Below are 22,201 nucleotides of genomic sequence, written 5' to 3'. Positions count from 1 at the left end.
GCCTTTTTGTGTTCTTTCTTGGGCTTGGTGGCTATGAAGAAGAAAAATAGAGTCCTATTCTTGAGAGAGCAAAGATAAATCGAAAGGGTGAATTGCGGCCTTGGTTAAAGAATGTTGGGTGTGAGCCGTTCGTTATCTGGCAAAAACAGATTGTTCTAAGAAAGTGGTCAATTGGAAGACACTCAAGCAATCAAGGACAAGAATGCTGATGCTTATTAGGAAAGTAGCCAATTTATACATTAGGGCTTTTTCCTTCAAGAATCTCTCATGTTCAATCTCAGGTGTGGTCCTTCAATGGAGTAGAAAATATACTTTTTGCTAAAGGAACCCTTTGGTCAGATTGGGCAATTGATGGTTCTGCTGGATTTCCAGCAGCAAGGCCAAACGGTGGCTATTATTTCATTTCTTCCAAACATTATTGTGGATGGATGGATGGAAGATTGCCTTTTGCTGTAGCATTGCAAGAAAATACAGTGGGGTTCTCCTCCTTTAAATCCCCCAGTGCATCCCAGGGGAGCCTAAGAAGCTCCTTTTCTGATTTCATTATTATATTCCAGGACTGCCCCTGGGTCTTCTCGCCGACAAATGTGCAACGCAGCAAAATGCTGCATTTATTCCCCACCCTGGAACACAATTTAAGCTTTTGGGTGCATTTTTTTTAAGAGATTTTGCCCCAGTCAAGCTTTTCTCTTGAGCCAGAAATGGCACACTTTGGTTGCGTGGACTTGCCTTTCCATCAGAAGCAAGCTGCCACAGTTCATTGACTGATCCGCCACCAATTGATCTTCTATTTTCATTGTCGGCAAATTGTTCACAGACATTTTTATGATCATTTGTGTTCCAATTGAAAGGAGGATAGAGCCAGCTCTCCTTGTAATCATCTCTATAATGACCAAGTGCTCGGTAAAATAGCAAAAATGAACGGAGAAATATGAACTAATAGTTGTTGACTATACTTAGCAACAAGTCACGACCCGCATTACGCTTCCGTGCCATTGACGGTAATAGACGTCCAAATTTGAGGGAGGTCTGATCCCTTCAATGGCCCCCAGTGTGCCCCAGGTGTGCCCCCGATGGGGCGACGCTGGTTGAAACGGGATTTTGTGGGCCGCAATCTCATGTGCCGTCGTCTCTCGGCGGTTGCCTAGCAACGCTTGGCCAGTGGGCGCCGTGGAGAGAGATCGAGCTGGAGCTCATCGCTCGCTCGCTTTCTCGCTCGCTTTCTCGCTCGCTTTCTCGCTCGCTTTCTCGCTCGCTCGCTCGCTCGTGGGCGCTCCATTAAAACCTTCGGCGCTCCTGACCTTGGCGTCGTCAATGCGCCAAGGGCACCAAGCAAGCAAGCCAGCAAGCAAGAAGGCAAGCGGGGAGCCGTGCGATGTGAGCAAAACATCTGCTGGCCCCCCCGGCTCGAAAAAGACGGCCATTGGCGTCTCGTCGCCCGAGCGCTGATGGACGACGTGCACGGACGGCGCGCGTGACGGCGGCTGGACGAGAAAGCAGGTGAGTTAGCACCACCGTCTTACCTACATATATTGCTTAAAAAAGAGGAGGGGAGAAAAAAAATCAATATTCATAAGGTGCGCTTATTAAGCATGCCATAATGAGCGCCTATTATATTTGGGCCGTGGCTCGTTGTGGATCCGGATCATTGCATTCATTAAAAAAGAAAAAAATATATAAATAAACGCAGCAAGATGCCTTTTTTTTGATCCCTCACGTATCATCGTCCAATGCATCGATTCCCAAATATTGTTACGGCTCCGCTCATCATTCGAGGAGCTATCGGCTTCGGACGTGCACATGTCAAATGACAAGGACATTGGCAGTCCGGTCGGTGCTGCTTTTCGGACGTGACGTGACATTTCGACTGGTCGCCGACTTCCCGATGAGTAAGCTATGCTCAACCATTTGTCTGACAATTACAAGAAACCCTTGGAGTTCCTCTTTAAATGGAAAACAGGTCGATCCAGAAGGGAGATTTGGATTGGGATTTCTCTAGTGCTGGCCAATATAGAGGGGGAGGGGGGGAATAGTTGAGCATCTCAAATCAGGATGCACACTTTCATATATTTGACTAAATTTGACAGAGAAAAAAAAATGATGAGAAAAAGTTGATCCGTTTGGGAGGCCCAAATTGTCTCTCGCTTTTTGCCCAAATAGGTTTGACGGTCGGAAAAGCAGGCGCTTCGCAGCGGCAGCCTTTCACCAAGCTGGAGTCGATACATTTGATTAGGTTAACAAGCTTGTTTTTGCCGCTTTCCTTGACGAGCCGCCCTAAAGACCACCAGCTCACTGTTAGCGTGGGCTAAAGGGAAGGAAGGCTACGTTATTAGTCAAGGATCAAAATGATGATGCTGCTTCCAACATTGCAAAATATATCGGGGTTTGGATTCCACCCTTAAAATGAGTTAATAACTGTAAGCAGGCAAACCATGTTGTCCAATGAACTCATTCCAAGTTCTTCTGCGATCAATAGCACACTAAAACCTGAAATACTTTCTTGTCAAGTCCATCCATGAAGTTGACTTTATCCTCCTTTTTACTCCTGTATTACACTCAAATGAGACCAGTTAAAAAAAGGAGTGGGACATCAGTATTCGTTGTGTTTTGCCCATTGTCATCGATAATGGAGATTATTTGGAGCTTCTGTGATCCGACTTGGCTACGTTGAGCTCATTTTCTGTCTCATCAGATCGGATCAGTATCTCACCCGGAAAATGAGAGCGGGCCACGGCCCATATCCGGCCCCGGCGAATTCCGCTTTTCCGGCACGTGGCATCTGAGAGCAGAGCCAGCCATGTCCGTGTGACAAGTTCCACGCGAAAGGGCCTCCCGATTGCCAGCCAGTGCGTTGCCAGCGTCGCGCCAGGATACCCACGCCATGTGGCCGGCTACGTTTCAAGACCATCTGCCGCCCGCGCGCCCGCTCTGGCGGCCGGGGGGCGGCGGCGCCGTCGCCCACTGCGCCCTGCTCTGGTGGATCTTCTGCTCCGGCTGGTCGTCGGGCCGGGCCACCAGCCAAAAGTTCTACCCGACGGTCACCACCCAGTTGGGGAAGCTGCGGGGCCTGAGGGTACCCGTTCCCAGCGAGGTGCTGCGACCCGTGGACCAGTACCTGGGGGTGCCCTACGCCGCCCCGCCAGTGGGAGACAAGCGCTTTGCGCCCCCGGATCAGCCCAGCCCCTGGTCGGGCGTCAGGAACGCCACCCACTTCATGCCGGTGTGCCCGCAGAACATCCACAGCACGGTGCCGGAGATCATGATGCCCATCTGGTTCACCTACAACTTGGATACGGTGGCCTCGTACATCCAAGACCAGAGCGAGGACTGCTTATATCTCAACATCTACGCCCCCACCGAGGAAGGTGAGTCCACGTCCAAATGTGCATGCTAGGCTAATGCTAGGTTGGTTGTCCTTTGTGCCCCCGGGCCTCGTGATGGCCTGGCCACCGTTTGGAAGTCAGCTGGGATAGGCTCCAGCACCCCCCCACGACCCTCGTGAGGATAAGCCGTTCCGGAAAGTGAATGAATAACTCCGTGGTGAAGCTCATTCTCAATGAAAAGACATTTTGCGTGGAGAGCATTATTATAAGTGCGCAGTACATTAAAATCCAATAGAAGAGTTGAAGATGTCGGCTTTTACAACGATAAATGACTGCAATAAATCCTAGCGGGCATTTTCCGCCAGCCAGGCCATTTTTTTCCCTGCACGCTAGCCCTCAAGATGAGACAAAAAAACAATAATAATAACACCGGAGAGCGACCACCTCTTTGTACCTTTCCCATTAAATTTCAATTGAAATGATCATGATGTTGAATTCCACTCAAAAATGTCATTCAATTGGACTCATTTAGGTTTTAATCATTATTTAATTCAGACCTCGTTCATCCTATGTTATTTCTAAAGCAGATTGAACTTGATTTGAAATGAATTGCATTGTTCAGAGATTCTTCACGTCAACATTTAGGAAATATTTGAATGCAAATGAAGGGCAAAATATTCTGGCAACGCCACTGAAAGCCAATTCAGGCTTTTTTGTATTTGTGGAACAACATCTTTTTTCCGACGGGCCGTCTTTTGGGGGCCAATTAGCCAGGTACGCAACATACGCAACTTCCCCAATCTGTCCTGCTTTAACATTTATTCTTGCAGAGGGAACATTTTGTTTCCAGAATATATTAAGAGGGACGCTTTGTTGACGGTAGATGGTTAAAAAGAAAATCGAAGAAAAATCCTTCCCTTTTTAATCCACCATCAGACAAATGAGCGTTATTCATATATGGCGACGTTACACTAACAGAGTTAGGCGATGTCGCCCAAAAATGGCAGCATTCAGTTGACGGAACACGGCGGCGTATCTTTGAGCGGCTGCGCTCGGGTTGCCTAGCAACAGCACACAAACAGCTTGACAGGTAACCGTCCAAAATGGTGCGCCCCACATTTAATGAGGCTGCCATTCTGGTGTGCCAATTTAACATCTCCTCTCCGCATATTTCTGTCTTATTTATCATGTGCAAAGAGCGCAAAGACGTATACATCACTGGAGTTTACATAATAATTAGTACACGGGGAGCCGTGTGTGGAAAATTACCGGCAAAAGGCGGGCGCTATTTCTGCCAAAAAGATTCTTTTTTTTTTTTTCCCATTTCCATTCTATTTGCTTGGCTAGACAGCATATCGGAAAGGGGAGCAAACCACAAGACACTCCATTTAAATCTTTTTTTTGTGTGTGTGTGTGGATTGCAGGGAGCCAGCACAAGAAAAAAGGGGCGTCCTTTTCTCATGTTGAGACTCATATTTCAGAAGGTATTCTTTTGATTGCTCTTTCTCTCCCTTGATGTATGGCGGCGGTTCAAAGTGTGTTCTCCAAAAGTCTTTTATTCATTTTCCACTTGAGTTGTACAAGGCAATTTATGTTCACCATCATTCTAGTACGTTGAAATCGTACACGCCCAAGGCCACATTAAAAACGGCACGCGTTGGTGTAAGTTTAAGTCTTAAACGTGTACGTCAGCCGTCCGCGGCTGGAATCAAATCGATACTCCATTTTGCTATTTGACTGTATAACTACGGGGAGTGATTCCACATGCTAAAGTGGCTAACGGTGCTAAAGGAGAGTCCAATTCGTGCACTTTTTCTTTATTGTGGTGCTATTTTTCAAACTATAAATCTTCCTTGGAAGCACTTTTCCCTCCAGTCTGTAAACATACTTTGTAACGCACATTTTAATGGAGCTGGTAACTCACGGGCAGAGATAGACGCGGCCCCGGAGCCACCCACGGCTCGTCACGTCCCTCTGCCCAGCCAAAGAGGCGCCCGTTTTTTAAAATGTTGTTTGCGCCCACCGTGTCTGGACCTTCCAGATATAAGGGACTCGGAAGCCCGACCCGTGATGGTGTACATCCACGGAGGCTCCTACATGGAAGGCACGGGCAACACCATGGACGGAAGCGTGCTGGCCAGCTACGGGAACGTGGTGGTGGTCACGCTCAACTACAGAATTGGAATATTAGGTGATGCCAACATCTCCCGAGAAGGTAGGTGAAGCGCACGGATTGTGATGACGGATTGTTTTGGTCCCGTTAGGCTTCCTGAGTACCGGAGACCAGGCGGCCAAAGGGAATTACGGCCTCCTGGATCAGATTCAGGCGCTGCGCTGGATCAGCAAGAACATCGGCTACTTTGGAGGAGACCCGGGCCGGATCACGGTTTTCGGATCCGGAATCGGGGCTTCCTGCGTCAGCCTGCTGACGCTCTCTCACCACTCCGAAGGTAGCTGCGCAATCTTTTCCAGTCTCCGTTTTCCTCTCTCTAATCGTGGACGGCAATCACTTAAAATACGGACAGAGTGTCCTTCCATCTTTTCTCTTTCATTTTTGCCGCTGCCAAATGACGATGGCGGCGGCGGCGCAGGAGAGATAAAAGCGCCACTAACCGCGGTTCCTCTGGCCGTCCCCAAGGTCTGTTCCACCGAGCCATCATCCAGAGCGGCTCGGCGCTCTCCAGCTGGGCGGTCAACTACCAACCGGTCAAGTACACCCGCGCGCTGGCCGAGAGAGTGGGCTGCAACGTGCTGGACACGGTGGACATGGTCTCCTGCCTGCAGAAGAAGAGCGCCAAGGAGCTGGTGGAGCAGGAGATCCAGCCGGCCCAGTACCGCGTGGCCTTCGGGCCGGTCATCGACGGCGACGTGATCCCCGACGACCCCGAGATCCTGATGGAGCAGGGCGAGTTCCTCAACTACGACATCATGCTGGGCGTCAACCAGGGCGAGGGCCTGCGCTTCGTGGAGAACGTGATGGACCTGGAGGACGGCGTGTCGGGCAGCGACTTTGACTTTGTGGTGTCCGACTTTGTGGACAGCCTGTACGGCTACCCGGAGGGCAAGGACACGCTGCGGGAGACCATCAAGTTCATGTACACCGACTGGGCCGACAAGGACAACCCGGAGACGCGGCGCAAGACCCTGGTGGCCCTGTTCACCGACCACCAGTGGGTGGAGCCCTCGGTGGTGACGGCCGACCTGCACGCCCGCTACGGCTCGCCCACCTACTTCTACGCCTTCTACCACCACTGCCAGAGCCCCATGAAGCCCGTGTGGTCGGACTCGGCGCACGGGGACGAGGTGCCTTACGTCTTTGGCGTGCCCATGATCGGCCCCACCGACCTGTTCCCCTGCAACTTCTCCCGCAACGACATCATGCTGAGCGCCGTGGTCATGACGTATTGGACCAACTTTGCCAAGAGCGGGTGAGTCAGAGTCAAGAAGAAACCTTTGATAGATCCTCCCTTGTGAAATGCTCCCCCGGTGGCTTTTATTTACCCGAGGCCTTCAACCTTAACGGGCGCTACTACATCACCCTGATTAAAAGACTGTAGCCTTGGCCAGGAAGTAGCGTGCTTAATTAAGGCGGCTCTTTACTCTTACTGTCATTCTATTAGCGCGTGAAGGGAGGCAATGGGTGGCGTTAACCAATCACATTAGTGACTTTCCATTTTGTGTGTGTGTGCTCAGGGATCCCAACAAACCGGTACCCCAGGACACCAAGTTCATCCACACCAAGGCCAACCGCTTCGAGGAGGTGGCCTGGTCCAAGTACGACCCCTACGACCAGCTGTACCTGCACATCGGGCTGAAGCCCCGCATCCGAGACCACTACCGCGCCACCAAGGTGGCCTTCTGGAAGCACCTGGTCCCGCACCTCTACAACCTCCACGACATGTTCCATTACACCAGCACCACCACCAGGGCGTCTCCGCTGGAGCCCACCCTGTCGTCGGGTAAACGATCTGGCGGCACGGCCCGTCCTCCCGCCTCCACGGGCTTTAACGGCGGTGGCGACGAAGAGGGCGGGAGGGAGATGGGCCCCCTGATCATGCCCAACCCCAGAGATTACTCCACGGAGCTGAGCGTGACCATCGCCGTGGGGGCCTCCCTGCTCTTCCTCAACGTGCTGGCTTTCGCCGCCCTCTACTACCGCAAAGACAAACGCAGCCGTCAGGAGAGGTTGCAGCGGGCCAGCAGCCCCCGGCGCGACGCCAAGGGCAACAACGCGTCCGCCACGGTGACGGACGAGAGCCTGTCCAGGAACCAGTGCGAGGCCCCCCGCAATCCCGTGCACGTGTCCCCCAGCCCGGACTACAACCAGCGTCGGGCCCCCGACGACATCCCGCTGATGACGTCCAACAACATCAGCACCATCCCCAACTCGCTGATGGGTCTCTCCAACATGAGCCCCTACAGCACCTTCCCGGCCGGCTACGGCTCGACGGGCCTGCCCGGCACCCACTCCACCACGCGGGTATAACCGTGGGCAACAACAACAACAAAAAACAACAAAAACAACAACGCCGAGCTTACATCCAATAGGTTCGCAAATGAGTTTTTCTTTTTTGTCCGGCCAGCTGCTTTTTTCGGGCTGACTTTCATACCGACGTTCCTCCGGAGCAGTCAAGAAAAAAAAAACGGATTGGTTGGCATTTTGGAACTTTTACTGGGAAGAAGATGACATTTGTACCGTTGGATTTGTACCAGGAGCTCTTTGTTATGATATCTCTGGTGGAGACCAGAAGTTGGAGAGGCTGGCGTTTGGCGTTTGGCGTTTGGCGTTTGGCGTTGCTACTATCCCCATTTTCTACATGTTTCCCATTGCTTCTTATGAAGACTTTTGTATTTTTATCGCCGTTCTTTTCAAATAGCCTTCATATAGAATTCAATTGGAAGCTTTCTGTTGGATGAAGTGTACATATAAGGTGAGTGATTCAATGTCTCAGTTACACACACACACACACACATGTACACACACATGTACACAGACGCCTGTATTTACCATCTGTTTTCTGAAATGTAAATTAGCCAAAAAATAAGTTTTGAAGATGTAGTGACGTGTAATTTATTCTAGTATATTTGGCTTTCCCCGCTACTTTTCCACTTTTGCTCCGTCCCTCTCCGTCCGAACGGATTGGACGCGGCTTTAAGCGTCGGCTCTGCTTTATTAGGGAAAAGTTTAGGCTGGAAATGCCTTTTGCTATTCTAAGGGCCTTTTCTTTTTGGCTTTGCTTGTTTGTACAGATTTTCTGCCTCTTTCTTTCTTAATACGTTTTCAAAAGTCACTTGTCATTCATTGTACGTAGAACTCATTGATATTATATTAGCATTTAAAGCGACGGCTGGCTAATTCTCAAAGTAGTTTGGAGGTGCCGACAACGTCTTTGTTAGCTTCTCTGTTTTCCGATGGACTTTAACATTTCGATTCTTTCGGCCCATCGTCACGTGAATCAAACTATTAAAGACATTTTTTCCAACTAAAGATGGATCTGGTCATTCCGAAGTTGACGTGAGATCTTGTTGACGTTGTGGTCTTTCATTTTCCAGCGGCTTTCTTCACTACCTGCCAATATGGACTTTTTCTATTGCATGCCGAACAGCTTGACAATAGCAAAATAAAGGCTTTTAAAATCCTTTAAGTCATTCTCTTCATTCAAAGTGGGTGGGCCCCGGCGACGAGGGTGCCGGATCTGATGACACGCCTCCTGCACGGAGACGGCTTACAACGTCTTCCATTGGTCGGAATTGAATCGAATTTGAGACTTCAGCCATGTGCTCCAAATGGATCGGAAAAAATGAGATAAGGAGCTCCTCTTATCCCCCCAAAAAAGAAAAAATAAGGGGTAGCACAGCGGCGTGTTGTGTCCACTTCCACACTGGAGCCTTTGTACCCAACTTGGAGACCAATTGGGTGAAAGCAGGGAGGGAGGCCGGGAGGGAGGCCGGGAGGGAGGCCGGGAGGGAGGAAGGCCGGGAGGGAGGCCGGGAGGGAGGCCGGCAGCTGGACCTGACCCACTGTCAATGTCACCTTTGTTAGGCCACTCCATCGGTGGCATTTCCGCGCCTTTGGTGACCCGCGATGGCGCCAGGACAGGACGTGGCAACGACGCCAAGTGGCCTCTATCGTCACCAAGACAGATGGCTTCCATTTTTGGGAAGCGACCTCACAAAACCCAAAATATAGTCGGATAGACGAGTCCAAAACCAAATGGATTTGCTTCTCCATTTTGAAGGCTGGCCATCAGAAAGCCGCACACGTCCAATCCAAACAGGGATGGGCCACCTGTGTGTGGGGTGTCACCTTTATTCAAAAGAATAATTAAGAGCAGAGCACCAGCAAAGAAAGGAGAAATGCCTGAATTGGAGGGCTATAAATAAGCTCTGGCAGCTGAAATGGGTCTTTGTGACTTTAAGATGTGACTTGGATGATGCGCTCCATCTATTGTTGATGAGACAAAAGCGCCAGTCACATTCATAAAGGAGTGGCGGGGAATAACTTGTCATATCACACTTGACAAGCCGCACAGAAGAAACTGCCATAACTTGCTTCTGGACATGGGTGAGTGCAAACCATTTCTGATTACAACTATTTGAACATCTGACCATTTGTCATGTCTTGCATCCATTTTGGGATTTTACTTCCGTTTTAAAGTCTGATTCACGACTTAATAAGCGGACGCGCACTTTTTGACTTGAAGGAGAATCTCTGGTGGCGGCCCAAAACCGATTTAAACTCCTCAGCTGCCACCCTTCCCACCTCAGACGGGTTGGACGTCCCTCGCCGTCAACGGGCCTCAGCCAATGGGGCGTCAGGGTCCATTTGCGATGCGCTTTTGAATGAATTCACTCATTCTCTGAACCGCTTATCCTCACGAGGGTGTTGGGGGGTGCCGGAGCCTATCCCAGCGAACCAGGTATCCGACACCCTCAATCGGTGGCCGGCCAATAGGAGGGCACCGGGAGGAAAAACAACCGGCCATTCACAGCTGGGGGCAATTTAGCCTAGCCTGCGTGTTATGGGGATGTGGGAGGGAACCAGAGTACCTGGAGAAAACCCACGCCAGCCCGTCCTCATCCGACCCGAGGGGGCGCCGCGGTACCGACGCGAGCCATCGCCGTTCGAACAGAGGACGGCGCCACGTACGTGGAACGATGACCCGGCGACCCTGGGCGCTCAGGTCATTGTTGGCGCCACATCACAGGCCAATTGTTCACCCCCCCCCCCCCCCCCCCCCCCAAACAATGGCCACCTTATACCCGGCCACAATGACGCGTCCTCTCTCTCTTCAGCCCGGCGACGTCGGTAACCGCCACGGAGCGGTTGAGGACCAGCCATATTTTTGTAGACGGTCGGACGGACGGACGACAGTTTGCCACTGGGGATCTTTGTCACGGCGGAATACGGCATCGGAGAGAAAGCTAATATACGAAAGCAAAAAAAAGGGCAAGATGTTTCCGGTCAAGCAGCCTTGGCTTTGCAGAGCCTTAGGTGCTCCCCTTCTCTACCGTTTGCGCCATGGTTTTTATTGATTAGCGTTTTGGGTGGTCGGCCGTCCGCTAGCGGGCTAGCGACGGGATCCCCCCCCCCCCTCTTGGTGGAGGCTATCGGATGTGCTGCGTGCTTGTTTGTGCGCTTTGCGTGGCCGGTGCTCTGATCTATTATACCCCCTCAGGTTGTTACGATGTGTGTATCCGCTGCCTGGGGGCCGTGCCCTACCCGTCTCTGGTGGCCACCCTGCTGTGCTACGCCGGCATGGCCCTCTTTTGCGGCTGCGGCCACCAAGCCTTGAGCCACACCGACGTCCTGATCCAGACTCACTTTGCCCGCAACGAGCAGGACTACCAGGTGGTGGCTTCCTTGTGAGTCGGCCGGATCCGCCACCAGCAAAATTCCCTCATTCCCGTTTGGCCGACCTTTAACCTCCTCATCCTTTTGTCAGCGTCCAGTACTTCCAGTACGTCCTGTACGGCCTGGCCTCCTTTTTCTTCCTGTACGGCATCCTGCTGCTGGCAGAGGGCTTCTACACCACCAGCGCCGTCAAGCAGACCTTCGGGGAATTCCGAAGCACGCACTGCGGACGCTGCCTCAGCCTGACGGTACGTAAAAAGGGGGGCCGGCCCAGGCTTGCTTTTTCCCGTTTCAAGCAAAGATGGATGGCGGGAAGCAAACTCGCGTTCATTCCCCTGACCCCACCTTGGGCTTTTTTTCTCCCCTCTTTCTTCTGGGCAGTTCATCATCGTGACGTACATCTTGACCTTCCTCTGGCTGGTGGTGTTTGCCTTTAGCGCCATCCCCGTCTACTTCTTGTTCAACATGGAGCAGACGTGCCACGACGTCAACGTCCTGGCCGAAAGCACCCCCAGCATCAATCAGCACGGCTGGATTTGCATGGACGCCAGGCAATACGGTGCGACGCGCCCGCCGCCACCGCCGCCGCCGTTGTCTCACCGCTGACCGCATGTGGACCTGATGAGCATGTTAATGCCATTTTGCCGGGCGCTCCCATTCGTCATGGGGGGATTGCGTCAATGCCGAGCTGCTTTCTTCATTCAATTGAATGCCGTTATTGTCATGATACAAGTACGATGCCGTGGAACGCTTTGTCGTAACATATGCGCATCCAAAAGTGGTCAGAAAAAGATTTATATGCAAAATACAAAGTGGGCAGCCCGGTGTAGAAGTGGTCGGCCTGACGGTTCTGGGGTCGAGGGTTCGATTTCCATGTGGGTCCTCACATGGGTTTTTTTCGGGTCCTCCGATGTTGTCTTTATACAGGTACGATTTAAAGCTTCTCCATCAAGTGCACGCATCAAAAAGTCGATTTCTATACAATAAAAATGAAGTGGTTAGCCGCCCGCCATCAAGATGGTGTTTTAGTGGCAGATAAAAATCAGCAGTGCAGAGACTAAAGTCAAAGTGGGAAAAGATTTCTTATTGATATGCACGGGGCGGCGTGCCGGCAACTTTCTTTGTTGGTTGCGCGCCCGCCCGCCAAGATGGAAATGCCTGGCGATGGTTGAAAGATAGCTGACTAATGAATGTCCTGTCATTTATTCAAGGCCTGCTTCCTTGGCATGCCACGCCGGGCAAGTCTTGCGGAATGACCTTGGCGTCTATTTGCAAAACAAGCGAAGTGAGTGCATCATTTACATATTCCATCTTACGCTGCGTGCCGGTCGTCTTGTGCAAGCAAAGTGCCACCATTTGTCTTTATTTTTTTGCAGTTTCATCTGACCTATGACTTGTATATTGCTACGTTTGCCGGTGCCGGTATCACCCTCCTGGCCTTGGTAAGCATTAGCTTGAATCGTTAGCATGGCTCATAACTTTTCTTTTTAGCTAGAGAATAGTTTTCCAAATATGAATTTTCTTTTTCAGATCCTGTTCTTGGTGGCCACGGCCTACAACTACGCCGTCTTGCGCTTCCTGGGCAGGAAAGGCGTGCGCTAAGGAGCGTCCTTGGTGTCTTTTTTTTCCGCTTCAGCCGCCGCTAGCCGTAGCGCTCCACGCCTCCGATAATATCCCGTTTCCCAGCAACCCAGAAAGAGAGATGAAGATTCCTGACTTGTCGGATGATTCTCTTGACTTTGTTGTTCATTTCTCTGACGTTTTTCGCCGCCGCCGGCGACGATACGCTCGTCCCGGGCGGCCTTGATTCCGGAATAATAAACAGCTCTGCTTGCAAAATGCTAACTGGCGGCTCATTGAAAAGCGCTCCAGTCTTTTTCAAAGTCAATGTACCCAAAGTTGTCAGTCCCTTTGTCTATGGACTCAATTAGTAATTGCTTTATTTTCATTTGATTATGACTACCATTGCCGTGTTTTCAATAAAAGCCATGTTAATGAAACAAGGTTGGTGCTATTTATTCGGCGCTAAAGTCGAGAAAGAAAAGTCTTCGTGGAATGGAGCTTTTCGTAGCCGCGTATTACGATGAGCTTTTTATTGGACTGTCGTCGTGGCGCAGCTGGCGTACGTCATGTTGACAGGACCCAAGATTTGTCTTATATTAAAAAGTCAACAATGTCAGCGAGTGCGCGGCTGAGTCGGAGATAATGAGACCATTCTGACAATGTTGACATTTTGCTCATGCCTTGCACCACAATGAAGAAGTAGAAGAAGGCTTTATTGTATATATACTATGACATGTACTGTTGTCTGCGCCCAGAATTGATTAGGAAGAGTTGTGTTTGTGCTTTTCAGATTTAAGATAACGCTACTGCTATCTTAACGTTGTGCACATTTACTGGCGTTTATTTTGAAAGGCTTTCGCTCGGTTACCGGGTTGACTTCCGACATGACCGCAAATTGAGAATTTTTACTTTCACTTCGTTTCAGCTTTTGCTTTTCTACTTGCTGTTAACTTTCGGACATCTAAAGCAGCAATTTGTCCATCCGTACGTGATGAAATGCCACACTACGACGTCTTTGTTGTTTGTTGGGCGTTTTAAACCATTTCGTCTACCCTAATGTCGTGTCAAGCATCGAGTGGGATTGCCCTACTTTCATTTCGTTCAAATCTGGTCAGGCGAACAATCTGTAAGTCCTCTTCGTTTTCATTCAAAATCAATTCCGATGTTTATTCGGCGGCCATAACCACACTTTGACTTTATTGCCCGAAATGAAGGAGTGCATTGACGTTTAGCCAACGACTTCATAAACATCCCAAAATACAAGGGTATTGATCTTGGCGTGTTCTTCTCCATCCCGGAGTTCTAGAGTCCTCGAAGGCCAGAAACCTGGTCGCCTAGAAGCATGCCTTCGAGAAACCATCTGGATAAAATTGGACGCAAGAAGAAAAAGAAATGGACGGAGGAAGCCATGGAACACGCGCTAGCGCAAGTCAAGTCGGGGAGGTACACCGTCAGGCGGGCCGCCAAGGAATTCGGGGTGCCCAAATCCTCGCTGGGGGACCGGGTCAGCGGACGGGTCACACCGGGCAGCCGCAGCGGCCCGGCTCAGCTCATAACGTCGGCCGACGAGGAGCTGCTGGTGGAGTTCTCCTCGTACGTGTCCGAGCACGGCTTCCCGCTGACCAAGCGGCAGTTGGTGTCCTTCGCCTCGTCCATTTATAAGCGCCAACACCGGCGAGTGGCCTTCTCCAAGCTGGGCCAGACCTGGTGGCTCAACTTTCGGAAACGCCAGGGGAAGAACATCACCGTGCAGGCGGCCCACGCCGGTGCCCGCCGCGCTCGCAAGGTCTGCGTGGCCAAGGAGGCCTCGCTGGACTATTTTTTCCGCATTTTGAACTCTGTGCTGGAAGCTCACGCCTTGGCCGACAAGCCTCAGCGCATCTGGAATTGCAACGAGGTGGCTTTTCAACTGGCGCGGAAGAGGGCGGCTCCCCCCAAGTCGCCCGCTCGGGGATGCCAGGCGGCGGCGGCGGCATCGAAGGACCGCGTCTCGGTCCTGGCCTGCCTGAACGCGGCCGGCGCCGACGTCCCGCCGTTCGTGGTCTACTCCAAAGCCTACCCCGGCGGGTTGTGCTACAAGACGCGAGGGCCGTCGCGCGCCCTCTACGGGTGCTCGGACTCGGGGCGCGTCACCTCGGAACTTTTCAAAAAGTGGTTCCTCGGGCACTTTTTGCTCCACGCTCCAAAAGAGCGACCGCTCCTGCTGCTTTTCGACGGGCACAAGTCGCCCCTCAACTTGGAGGTGGTGGAGACGGCCCGCCGGGAGGGCGTGGTCCTGGTGTGCCTGCCGCCCCACTGCTCGCATCTCCTGCAGCCGCTGGACGCCGGTTTATTTCCCCTCATCAAGCGGCGCTTTGCCGCGCTGTCGGGCGACGCCGACGTGACGCTGTTCGCCGTCAGCAAGAAGGACTTTTCGGGGGTGTTCAAGGGGGCCTACCAGGTGACTGGAGAGGACGAGGGGATCGGGATAGTCAAAGAGAGCTTTAGGAAATGCGGCCTGTACCCCTCCTGCCACTTTCCGTTAAACCAAGACCGCTTGATGTCCTTGCAACACACGGACACTCAACCTGGAGACGCCACGGCGCCCAATGGCGTCCAATGCCTCGCCCTTTAAAAAATTCTACAGTCACAAATGGAATGCGTGCAATTGTAGGTTTTGTTTTGAAGGATGGATTTTAATGTAGCATTAACTGTAAGTACAAATATGTCAAGAATTATAAGTGAAGCACAATTACATTTTATGTATGTTTTTCATCTCCCTTCATTTTAGGTCATGTGAAATAAAAAAGAAAAAAAAACATCCAGTGTGTAGTGGGTGGATTGTATGCATGGTACAATAGAGTAGTCCCTGTTTACACTCTTCAACACTTTATCATACGGCTCGTCATTTCAAGCTCCTGTTAACATGTTAATCCATCCTCCGTTTTTTAATCTTGTTTGATGAATCCCTGGGCCTGGCGAGATATGCCGCCACCAATTACACCGCTCTACTTTATCATGCATTGGAAATTAAAGCCATGGAGATTGTAATGCAATGTCGCCCTGCATATCCAAATAAGAAGTACCTTCTATACAGTCTTTTAATACATCTGGCTAGCTGTCTGTGAGCTAATTGCTTAGATGTATTAGCTGTAGTTAGAGTGAGCCAAATAAGACATAAAAAAGGTAATTTCACATAGTACATATTTGACTTGATTTCTAAATGAAGAAAATATTTTTTGTTGGTAACCTTCCCAGTCAAAATGGACTGGACGTCTATTGGCGTCAAAGGCATACTATGAATTCAACAATAGGACCTTAGTGTTATTACATTTGATGTATTTATTTTTTGCCGGTAGTGACGTTGGAGTGACGAAAGGCTTCTCTCGGAAGCTCATCTTTTCGGAAAATCTGACGGACTCTTGTAAGTCTTACGGATGTTTTTATTATTTCTCTTACTATTTAGGACCAAGGCATAGATTTTCAGGACTATTTGATTGTTCTGCGTGATTTTATTCGTTGTTTTTGCCGAACAATCACTTTTCATGACCACAAAATAGCATTGTCCAACCTAGCATAGCTTCTTAGCATCGCTAGCTAGGAGACGTCTCGTGGCTCTCAATAATATGCCCGTAATAGTTGTAATATTTATTTTTACGACCTACAACCGACTTATAGTAGTGTCTGGCCTTGCCTCTTGATTTTCACAGTTGTTATTTTTATTTAAATTCCTGTTATTCTCCTGTCCAAACAGAGGCACCCAGGATGACTACAGCGGCAAGACCAACATTCGAACCGGCCAGAGGAGGACGGGGGAAAGGCGAAGGGGATTTGAGTGCCCTGTCAAAGCAATACTCCAGTCGAGATCTTCCAGGCCACACAAAGATCAAGTACAGGTCAGTAGACCAATGGGCTGGAGCTTCTTCATTCGTTGCCATTTGGATGAAATAATTGGGGCTAAATAGCTAAATAATCGTTGGTGTTTGGGCTTGTTTTTAAATCTTACGTCTTTTGTCCACTAGGCAACCTACCCAGGATGCTCCCGAGGAAGTGCGCACCCGGGATTTCCGCAGGGAGCTGGAGGAGAGGGAACGCGTCGCCGTGCGCGAGAAGGTCCGAGAGAGGGGACCGAGAGGTTAGCCTTGTGCGCACTTCCCCCGGGAAGATACCGTAAAATCAAAAGGAGAGGCATTATTGTGAATTTGTGGACGGCTATCCATCAAATGTGTCGATGTCTCGTTCTCCAGAGCACACCACGTCCTCTTCCTCCTCCTCTTCATCCTCAAAGAGACCCAGGCTAGATCAGATTCCCGCCGCTAACCTCGACGCAGACGACCCCCTGACCGAGGTACGCACGGCGTGGATCCGGGGAAAGTGACGGCGTGCTCTCAAACGTGGGATTTTGCCCTTTTGTGAAAAGGAAGACGAGGACGACGACTCGGGGGACGATAGCGACGATGATGACACCGCCGCACTTTTGGCGGAGCTGGAGAAGATTAAAAAGGAACGGGCTGAGGAGCAAGAACGAAGGGTGAGCTCTCATATTGGGACAAATATCGAAATGCTGGTCTTTTTTATGTTTTAATTCTGGGATTTGTGTTTTGTTTTAGGATCGAGAGCAAAAGGCAGAGGAAGAAAGGATTCGGATGGAGAACATACTGAGCGGCAACCCATTGATTAATTTGGCGGGACAGCAGCAACAACAACAGCTGCAACAACAACAACAACAGCAGCAGCAGCAACAATTGGCTCAGAATCAAAACACATTCAAGGTTAAGAGAAGGTAATGCAAAAGCTTTTTTTCCTGAACGCAGGGTCAACCTTGGACCATCGTTGATGTCATTTGTCTCCAGGTGGGACGACGATGTGGTGTTCAAGAACTGCGCAAAAGGCTTGGACAAAGCACGCAAAGAGAAACGCTTCATCAACGATACCCTGCGCTCTGAATTTCACAAGAAATTTATGGAAAAATATGTCAAGTGATGTATTCATTCCATTTTTATTTTATTTTTTCAGATTGCCCTCAGGTGCAAGTTGTTTTTTTGGGAGCGGAGGGCATTTAATGACATTATTTTTTTGTTTAAACGTGTTGTATATAAATGTGATTGGCATAGTTTAAATAAAGGACAGGAAACACAAATCAATCTGTTTGGTGGGTTTTACTCTAATGTATTAGCTTTTGTAAATGTTCAAATTAATATTTCTTTTAAGAACTTTTGCTAATTATCGTTTCATAAAATACATCGACAGACCATCCCCGCAAATTGGAGTGTGGGCATGATTAGTCACTTTTTACCTACACAATGACCACTAACGAACAGGCGTAGACGTTGACAATTCCGGTTTGCACCACAGGAGGGCACTGCATATCAATTTCGCAGTCTAAAAGCGAACAAGAATCTCGCTGGGAAAAATTGAGACTTCCTGTTATTGATGGGGATTATTCATTCTTATTATTGTCAATTTCAACAAACGCGTTTGGCTCCATTGAATTCACTATTTTTGGACAAATAAACTGAATAACATGGAGAAGTCTGGAAGTGTAGACAGTTTAGGCTCGAAGCAATCCTCATCTCGACATCCCAGTGTTGATTCCCTGTGCAGGTAACGTTGTTTAAGATAGCTAAAAGTTGAAAAACTAGCAAAAATGTTATTTTCGTGGCTATTTCGTGACACATAAGGCACCAGGTGTTCTTTTAAAGATAATTTGACGCTGTTATAACGACGTAACAATGCACTTAGTGTATCTATCCGATGGCTGCCAAGCCCTCCCAGTCAAAATGGAAGTCGCTATCACCGGGTTTGAAACGTATGAATTATTCATGGTATGCTCCATCCTTCCACAGCTCGGAGCGTTCGACCCAGGTAAAAGCCGCCTCCATGATGTCCGACAGTGCCACCTCATCCGAGTTTTCCCCAGAGATTCGGGTTTGTCACGAACACAATGGCAAAGCCCCCAAATCGTCTCATTTATGACTACTAATATGCTTTTTCTATTTTTAGGTCAAGCCAAAAGCTCTCGCAAAGGTAAATGAGCTTAATTGTGCTTATAAAATGACTTGGTCACCACATTTCTCTTTTATTAGGCGTTCAGAGATGCTGACAAAGAGGAATTACAGTTGCTTCCGAATGAAGTGGTGCAAGATATGGGTAAGAGTGTTATTTGTGTTGTTTTTCTTTATTAATTATTTTAATGACGTTCTATTTCAACAGCTCAAGAGGTCACCTATTTCTGCCCTTTCACCGGGGCACTGCGTGGAATAGTGACCGTTAGCAACTATAGACTCTTCTTTAAATGCACGGACCGGGTACGTTTGTATGTTTTGTCATCTGAGGGATGGGTCGATTAATAACCAAATACATTTGCAGGAGCCCTCTTTTGTTCTGGATCTGCCCCTCGGGGTTGTGAGTCGCGTGGAGAAGATTGGCAGCGCGTCAAGCCGCGGCGATGTCTCCTACGGCCTAGTCTGCAAAGTCAGTTGAGCTAAATTGGACGTCTATCGCCGTCGATGGAAGCTAACAAAACTCCTGCTTCCGAGCCTCGCTACCATCATGACCTTTGACCTCCCTGTCCTCAGGATGTGCGCAATCTACGATTCGCACACAAACAAACGGATGACACGCTCAAAAAGTCCATTTTTGAAGTGTTGATGAAGTTTGCCTTTCCCGTCTCCAACGGACTGGTGAGTCACCCATCCGTGGGGATCTTACGTTTTTGTAAGAGAGATGCCAACTCATAGATTTCCTCCCTCTATTTACAGCAAATATTTGCCTTTGAGTACGGGCAGGTGTTTCCAGAGAACGGATGGAAGGTCTACGACGCAGTCTCGGAATATAAAAGACAGGTATTGCACTATGGCAAACTTCTGTGCGGTTTATTATCAAAGTATTTTTATATAATAATCGGTGGATGCTAACTAGAATGTCCCCACCAATACCTACCTGTGTTGTCAAGGGCATTCCCAATGAAAGTTGGAGGATTACAAAGGTAAACGATCACTACGAACTGTGCGACACTTACCCGGCAACAATGGCCGTTCCGGTCAACATTCCAGACGAGGAGCTGAAGAGAGTCGCCGCCTTCCGGGCAAAGGGAAGAATACCAGTGAGTTACCGTTTTCTGTCATATCATTCCCAAATAATGTTCATTTTTGTTGGTTTTTTTTTTTTTTTTTTGAGGTACTCTCCTGGATCCATCCGGAGAGTCAAGCAACCGTGACGCGTTGCAGTCAGCCCATGGTAGGCATAAACGGCAAGCGAAGCAAAGAGGATGAAAAGTACCTTCAGACCATCATGGACGCCAACGCTCAGTCACATAAACTCTTCATTTTCGACGCTAGACCCAGTGTCAACGCAGCGGCCAACAAGGTAAAAGGCTTGGCCCCAGCTGGAGGCAAACGCTCGAGCAATCGTTCAATTTCCGCAGATGAAAGGGGGCGGGTACGAAAGCGAGGACGCCTATCAGAACGCCGAGTTGGTCTTCTTGGATATCCACAACATCCACGTGATGAGGGAATCGCTGCGAAAACTGAAGGACATCGTCTACCCCAACATCGAGGACTCCCATTGGCTCTCCAATCTGGAGTCCACTCACTGGCTGGAGCACATCAAGGTGAGCCCCCGGATTTCAGCTAGCCACCACTCGTGTGGAGCCCCGCTAGCGCTTTTTGTGCCTCCGCAGTTGATCCTGGCGGGAGCCCTGCGGATCGCGGACAAGGTGGAGTCTGGCAAAACCTCGGTGGTGGTGCACTGCAGCGACGGCTGGGATCGCACGGCCCAGCTCACCTCGCTGGCCATGCTCATGCTGGACGGCTACTACCGCAGCATTCGTGGCTTTCAGGTGTTGTTGGAGAAAGAATGGCTGAGCTTTGGCCACCGCTTCCAGTTGGTAAGCTCCTTTTCATCATAGAGCACCTTCATTTTTAACCCATAATTTCACTTTTGGAAACAGGGCTTCAAGTATTACACTATTGGCCCGAATCAGTGGCATTGAAAGGAGACTGAAAAACTCCTTGTCTTTCAGCGCGTCGGCCACGGCGATAAAAATCACACCGATGCAGATCGCTCACCCGTTTTCATTCAATTTGTCGACTGCGTGTGGCAGCTGACGCGTCAGGTAAACACATGGTTCTCTCTGAAGAAAATGTTACACGGTAGTAACCTTTTTCTTTTTTTTAGTTTCCTGCAGCTTTCGAGTTCAACGAATACTTCCTCGTGACCATCTTGGACCATCTCTACAGCTGCTTGTTTGGGACGTTTCTTTGCAATAGCGAACAACAGAGGTTTAAAGAAGTATGCGCTTCCCCATTTTTGGGATGCCACTTAATAAAATAGCCATTAAAGTGCACTGTCGTTTTACAGGAGATTCCAAAAAAGACCGTATCCTTGTGGTCTTACATTAACAGCCAAGTGGAGGAGTTCACCAATCCGTTGTACGTCAACTTCTCCAATCACGTGCTGTTCCCGGTCGTCAGCTTACGTCACCTGGAGCTTTGGGTGGGCTACTACATACGCTGGAACCCTCGCATGAGGCCTCAGGTGAGAGTCGGCGCCGATATGGCGGCCGCCCCGGGACCTGACTGATGAAATGTCCCTTTTTCTGGTAGGAACCCGTTCATCAGCGCAACAAGGAACTGCTGGCGAAACGTGCCGAGCTGCAGAAGAGAGTGGACGAGCTGCAGCGAGAGGTGACCAATCGCTCGGCCTCGTCTTCCTCCGAGCGAGCCGGTTCTCCCACGCGCTCCATCACGCCGGTACAGACATTTGTTTGAGGAAATTGCACGCCGCCTTCTCGCCCGAGCGCTTTTGCAATTGGACTCAGATTACGAGGTATCGCTTTTAGAAAATGCCTTTTATTGAGCAGAGCGCACTATGGACACTTGTCACATACTAAATTGTTAGCTTGATAAGGTATTTATGCTTATTCTATACTTTAACTCATGGGCAATATGACATATTTCCACTTTGTGTTACGAGAATAAACCCTCACTTGATATTGAAGATCTTCATGTGACCAAGTATACATGTACAGTTGTACATGAGCCACTTGTTGGCAGCCATATTAGAGCAGGGTCATCAAACCATTTACTAAGAATTGTCATTTGAAGTATAAAGCGGAGTACTTCATAATCTCAGGTAACATGCCTTAATTATGCTGTGCCTTTCTCTCCAGATTAAAAGTCTACCTTTTGTAGCGGCCAGAGCAGGAATGACTGAACTTTATTCACAATAGTCACAGGTGTACACAAAAAATGTTACATGACCAAACAAATATTTAAAGAGGCATTTCAAAGATAGAATTCCATTTAAAAAAAATACTGTAGCCAATAATTACCCATGTCCTTTAAGAATGTAGCTTACATTTTTGTCTAATTGTATAATTTAACAACATTTTAGATGTTTGCTTAAAAACAAACTTTTTAAACGATTTCACTGTATCCAAGTGCGTTATTAATTGGATTAAAAATAATCTAACAAGTAC

At 49.4% G+C, this 22,201-nt stretch overlaps 5 protein-coding genes across 7 annotated transcripts; all 5 read left to right on the top strand.

Annotated features, from left to right (window-relative positions):
- Positions 1–1,208: 1,208 nt before the first annotated feature.
- On the top strand, positions 1,209–8,811 carry LOC144212452 (neuroligin-3-like). The gene is made up of 7 exons (XM_077740324.1): positions 1,209–1,500; positions 2,693–3,365; positions 4,748–4,807; positions 5,365–5,514; positions 5,588–5,773; positions 5,962–6,751; positions 7,017–8,811. The coding sequence occupies exons 2-7, from the start codon at positions 2,882–2,884 to the stop codon at positions 7,807–7,809; spliced, it is 2,463 nt and encodes an 820-aa protein (XP_077596450.1). The 5' UTR covers positions 1,209–1,500; positions 2,693–2,881; the 3' UTR covers positions 7,810–8,811.
- A 916-nt stretch (positions 8,812–9,727) lies between these two features.
- plp1b (proteolipid protein 1b) lies at positions 9,728–13,181 on the top strand. Of its 2 annotated transcripts, none has more exons than XM_077741261.1 (7): positions 9,728–9,888; positions 11,003–11,189; positions 11,270–11,426; positions 11,560–11,737; positions 12,390–12,463; positions 12,555–12,620; positions 12,709–13,181. In XM_077741261.1, the coding sequence occupies exons 1-7, from the start codon at positions 9,885–9,887 to the stop codon at positions 12,778–12,780; spliced, it is 738 nt and encodes a 245-aa protein (XP_077597387.1). In that variant the 5' UTR covers positions 9,728–9,884; the 3' UTR covers positions 12,781–13,181. The 2 variants fall into 2 exon arrangements, with proteins under 2 accessions (XP_077597387.1, XP_077597386.1); XM_077741260.1 differs by lacking the exon at positions 9,728–9,888 and adding an exon at positions 10,651–10,818.
- A 325-nt stretch (positions 13,182–13,506) lies between these two features.
- Positions 13,507–15,593, top strand: LOC144213026 (uncharacterized). Of its 2 annotated transcripts, none has more exons than XM_077741267.1 (2): positions 13,507–13,867; positions 14,042–15,593. In XM_077741267.1, exon 2 carries the CDS (start codon positions 14,084–14,086, stop codon positions 15,353–15,355), a length of 1,272 nt encoding a protein of 423 aa, XP_077597393.1. In that variant the 5' UTR covers positions 13,507–13,867; positions 14,042–14,083; the 3' UTR covers positions 15,356–15,593. The 2 variants fall into 2 exon arrangements, with proteins under 2 accessions (XP_077597393.1, XP_077597392.1); XM_077741266.1 differs by having other exon boundaries at positions 13,508–13,867; positions 14,048–15,591.
- A 480-nt stretch (positions 15,594–16,073) lies between these two features.
- On the top strand, positions 16,074–17,860 carry cwc15 (CWC15 spliceosome associated protein). The gene is made up of 7 exons (XM_077741269.1): positions 16,074–16,144; positions 16,475–16,616; positions 16,743–16,855; positions 16,968–17,068; positions 17,141–17,251; positions 17,331–17,503; positions 17,574–17,860. The coding sequence occupies exons 2-7, from the start codon at positions 16,486–16,488 to the stop codon at positions 17,701–17,703; spliced, it is 759 nt and encodes a 252-aa protein (XP_077597395.1). The 5' UTR covers positions 16,074–16,144; positions 16,475–16,485; the 3' UTR covers positions 17,704–17,860.
- A 248-nt stretch (positions 17,861–18,108) lies between these two features.
- Positions 18,109–22,200, top strand: mtmr2 (myotubularin related protein 2). Its single transcript, XM_077740302.1, has 16 exons — positions 18,109–18,324; positions 18,567–18,648; positions 18,724–18,747; positions 18,807–18,870; positions 18,934–19,028; positions 19,090–19,194; positions 19,299–19,403; positions 19,482–19,565; positions 19,676–19,825; positions 19,900–20,088; positions 20,147–20,332; positions 20,402–20,608; positions 20,744–20,836; positions 20,899–21,012; positions 21,082–21,258; positions 21,327–22,200. Exons 1-16 carry the CDS (start codon positions 18,245–18,247, stop codon positions 21,489–21,491), a joined length of 1,920 nt encoding a protein of 639 aa, XP_077596428.1. The 5' UTR covers positions 18,109–18,244; the 3' UTR covers positions 21,492–22,200.
- The last annotated feature ends 1 nt before the right edge of the window (position 22,201 follows it).

The sequence above is a fragment of the Stigmatopora nigra genome, chromosome 19 (assembly GCF_051989575.1).
Source record: "Stigmatopora nigra isolate UIUO_SnigA chromosome 19, RoL_Snig_1.1, whole genome shotgun sequence".
Classification (NCBI taxonomy): domain Eukaryota; kingdom Metazoa; phylum Chordata; class Actinopteri; order Syngnathiformes; family Syngnathidae; genus Stigmatopora; species Stigmatopora nigra.
The sequence above is the reverse complement of the archived record's forward strand: the minus strand, read 5'-3'. Positions and strand labels throughout refer to the sequence as shown.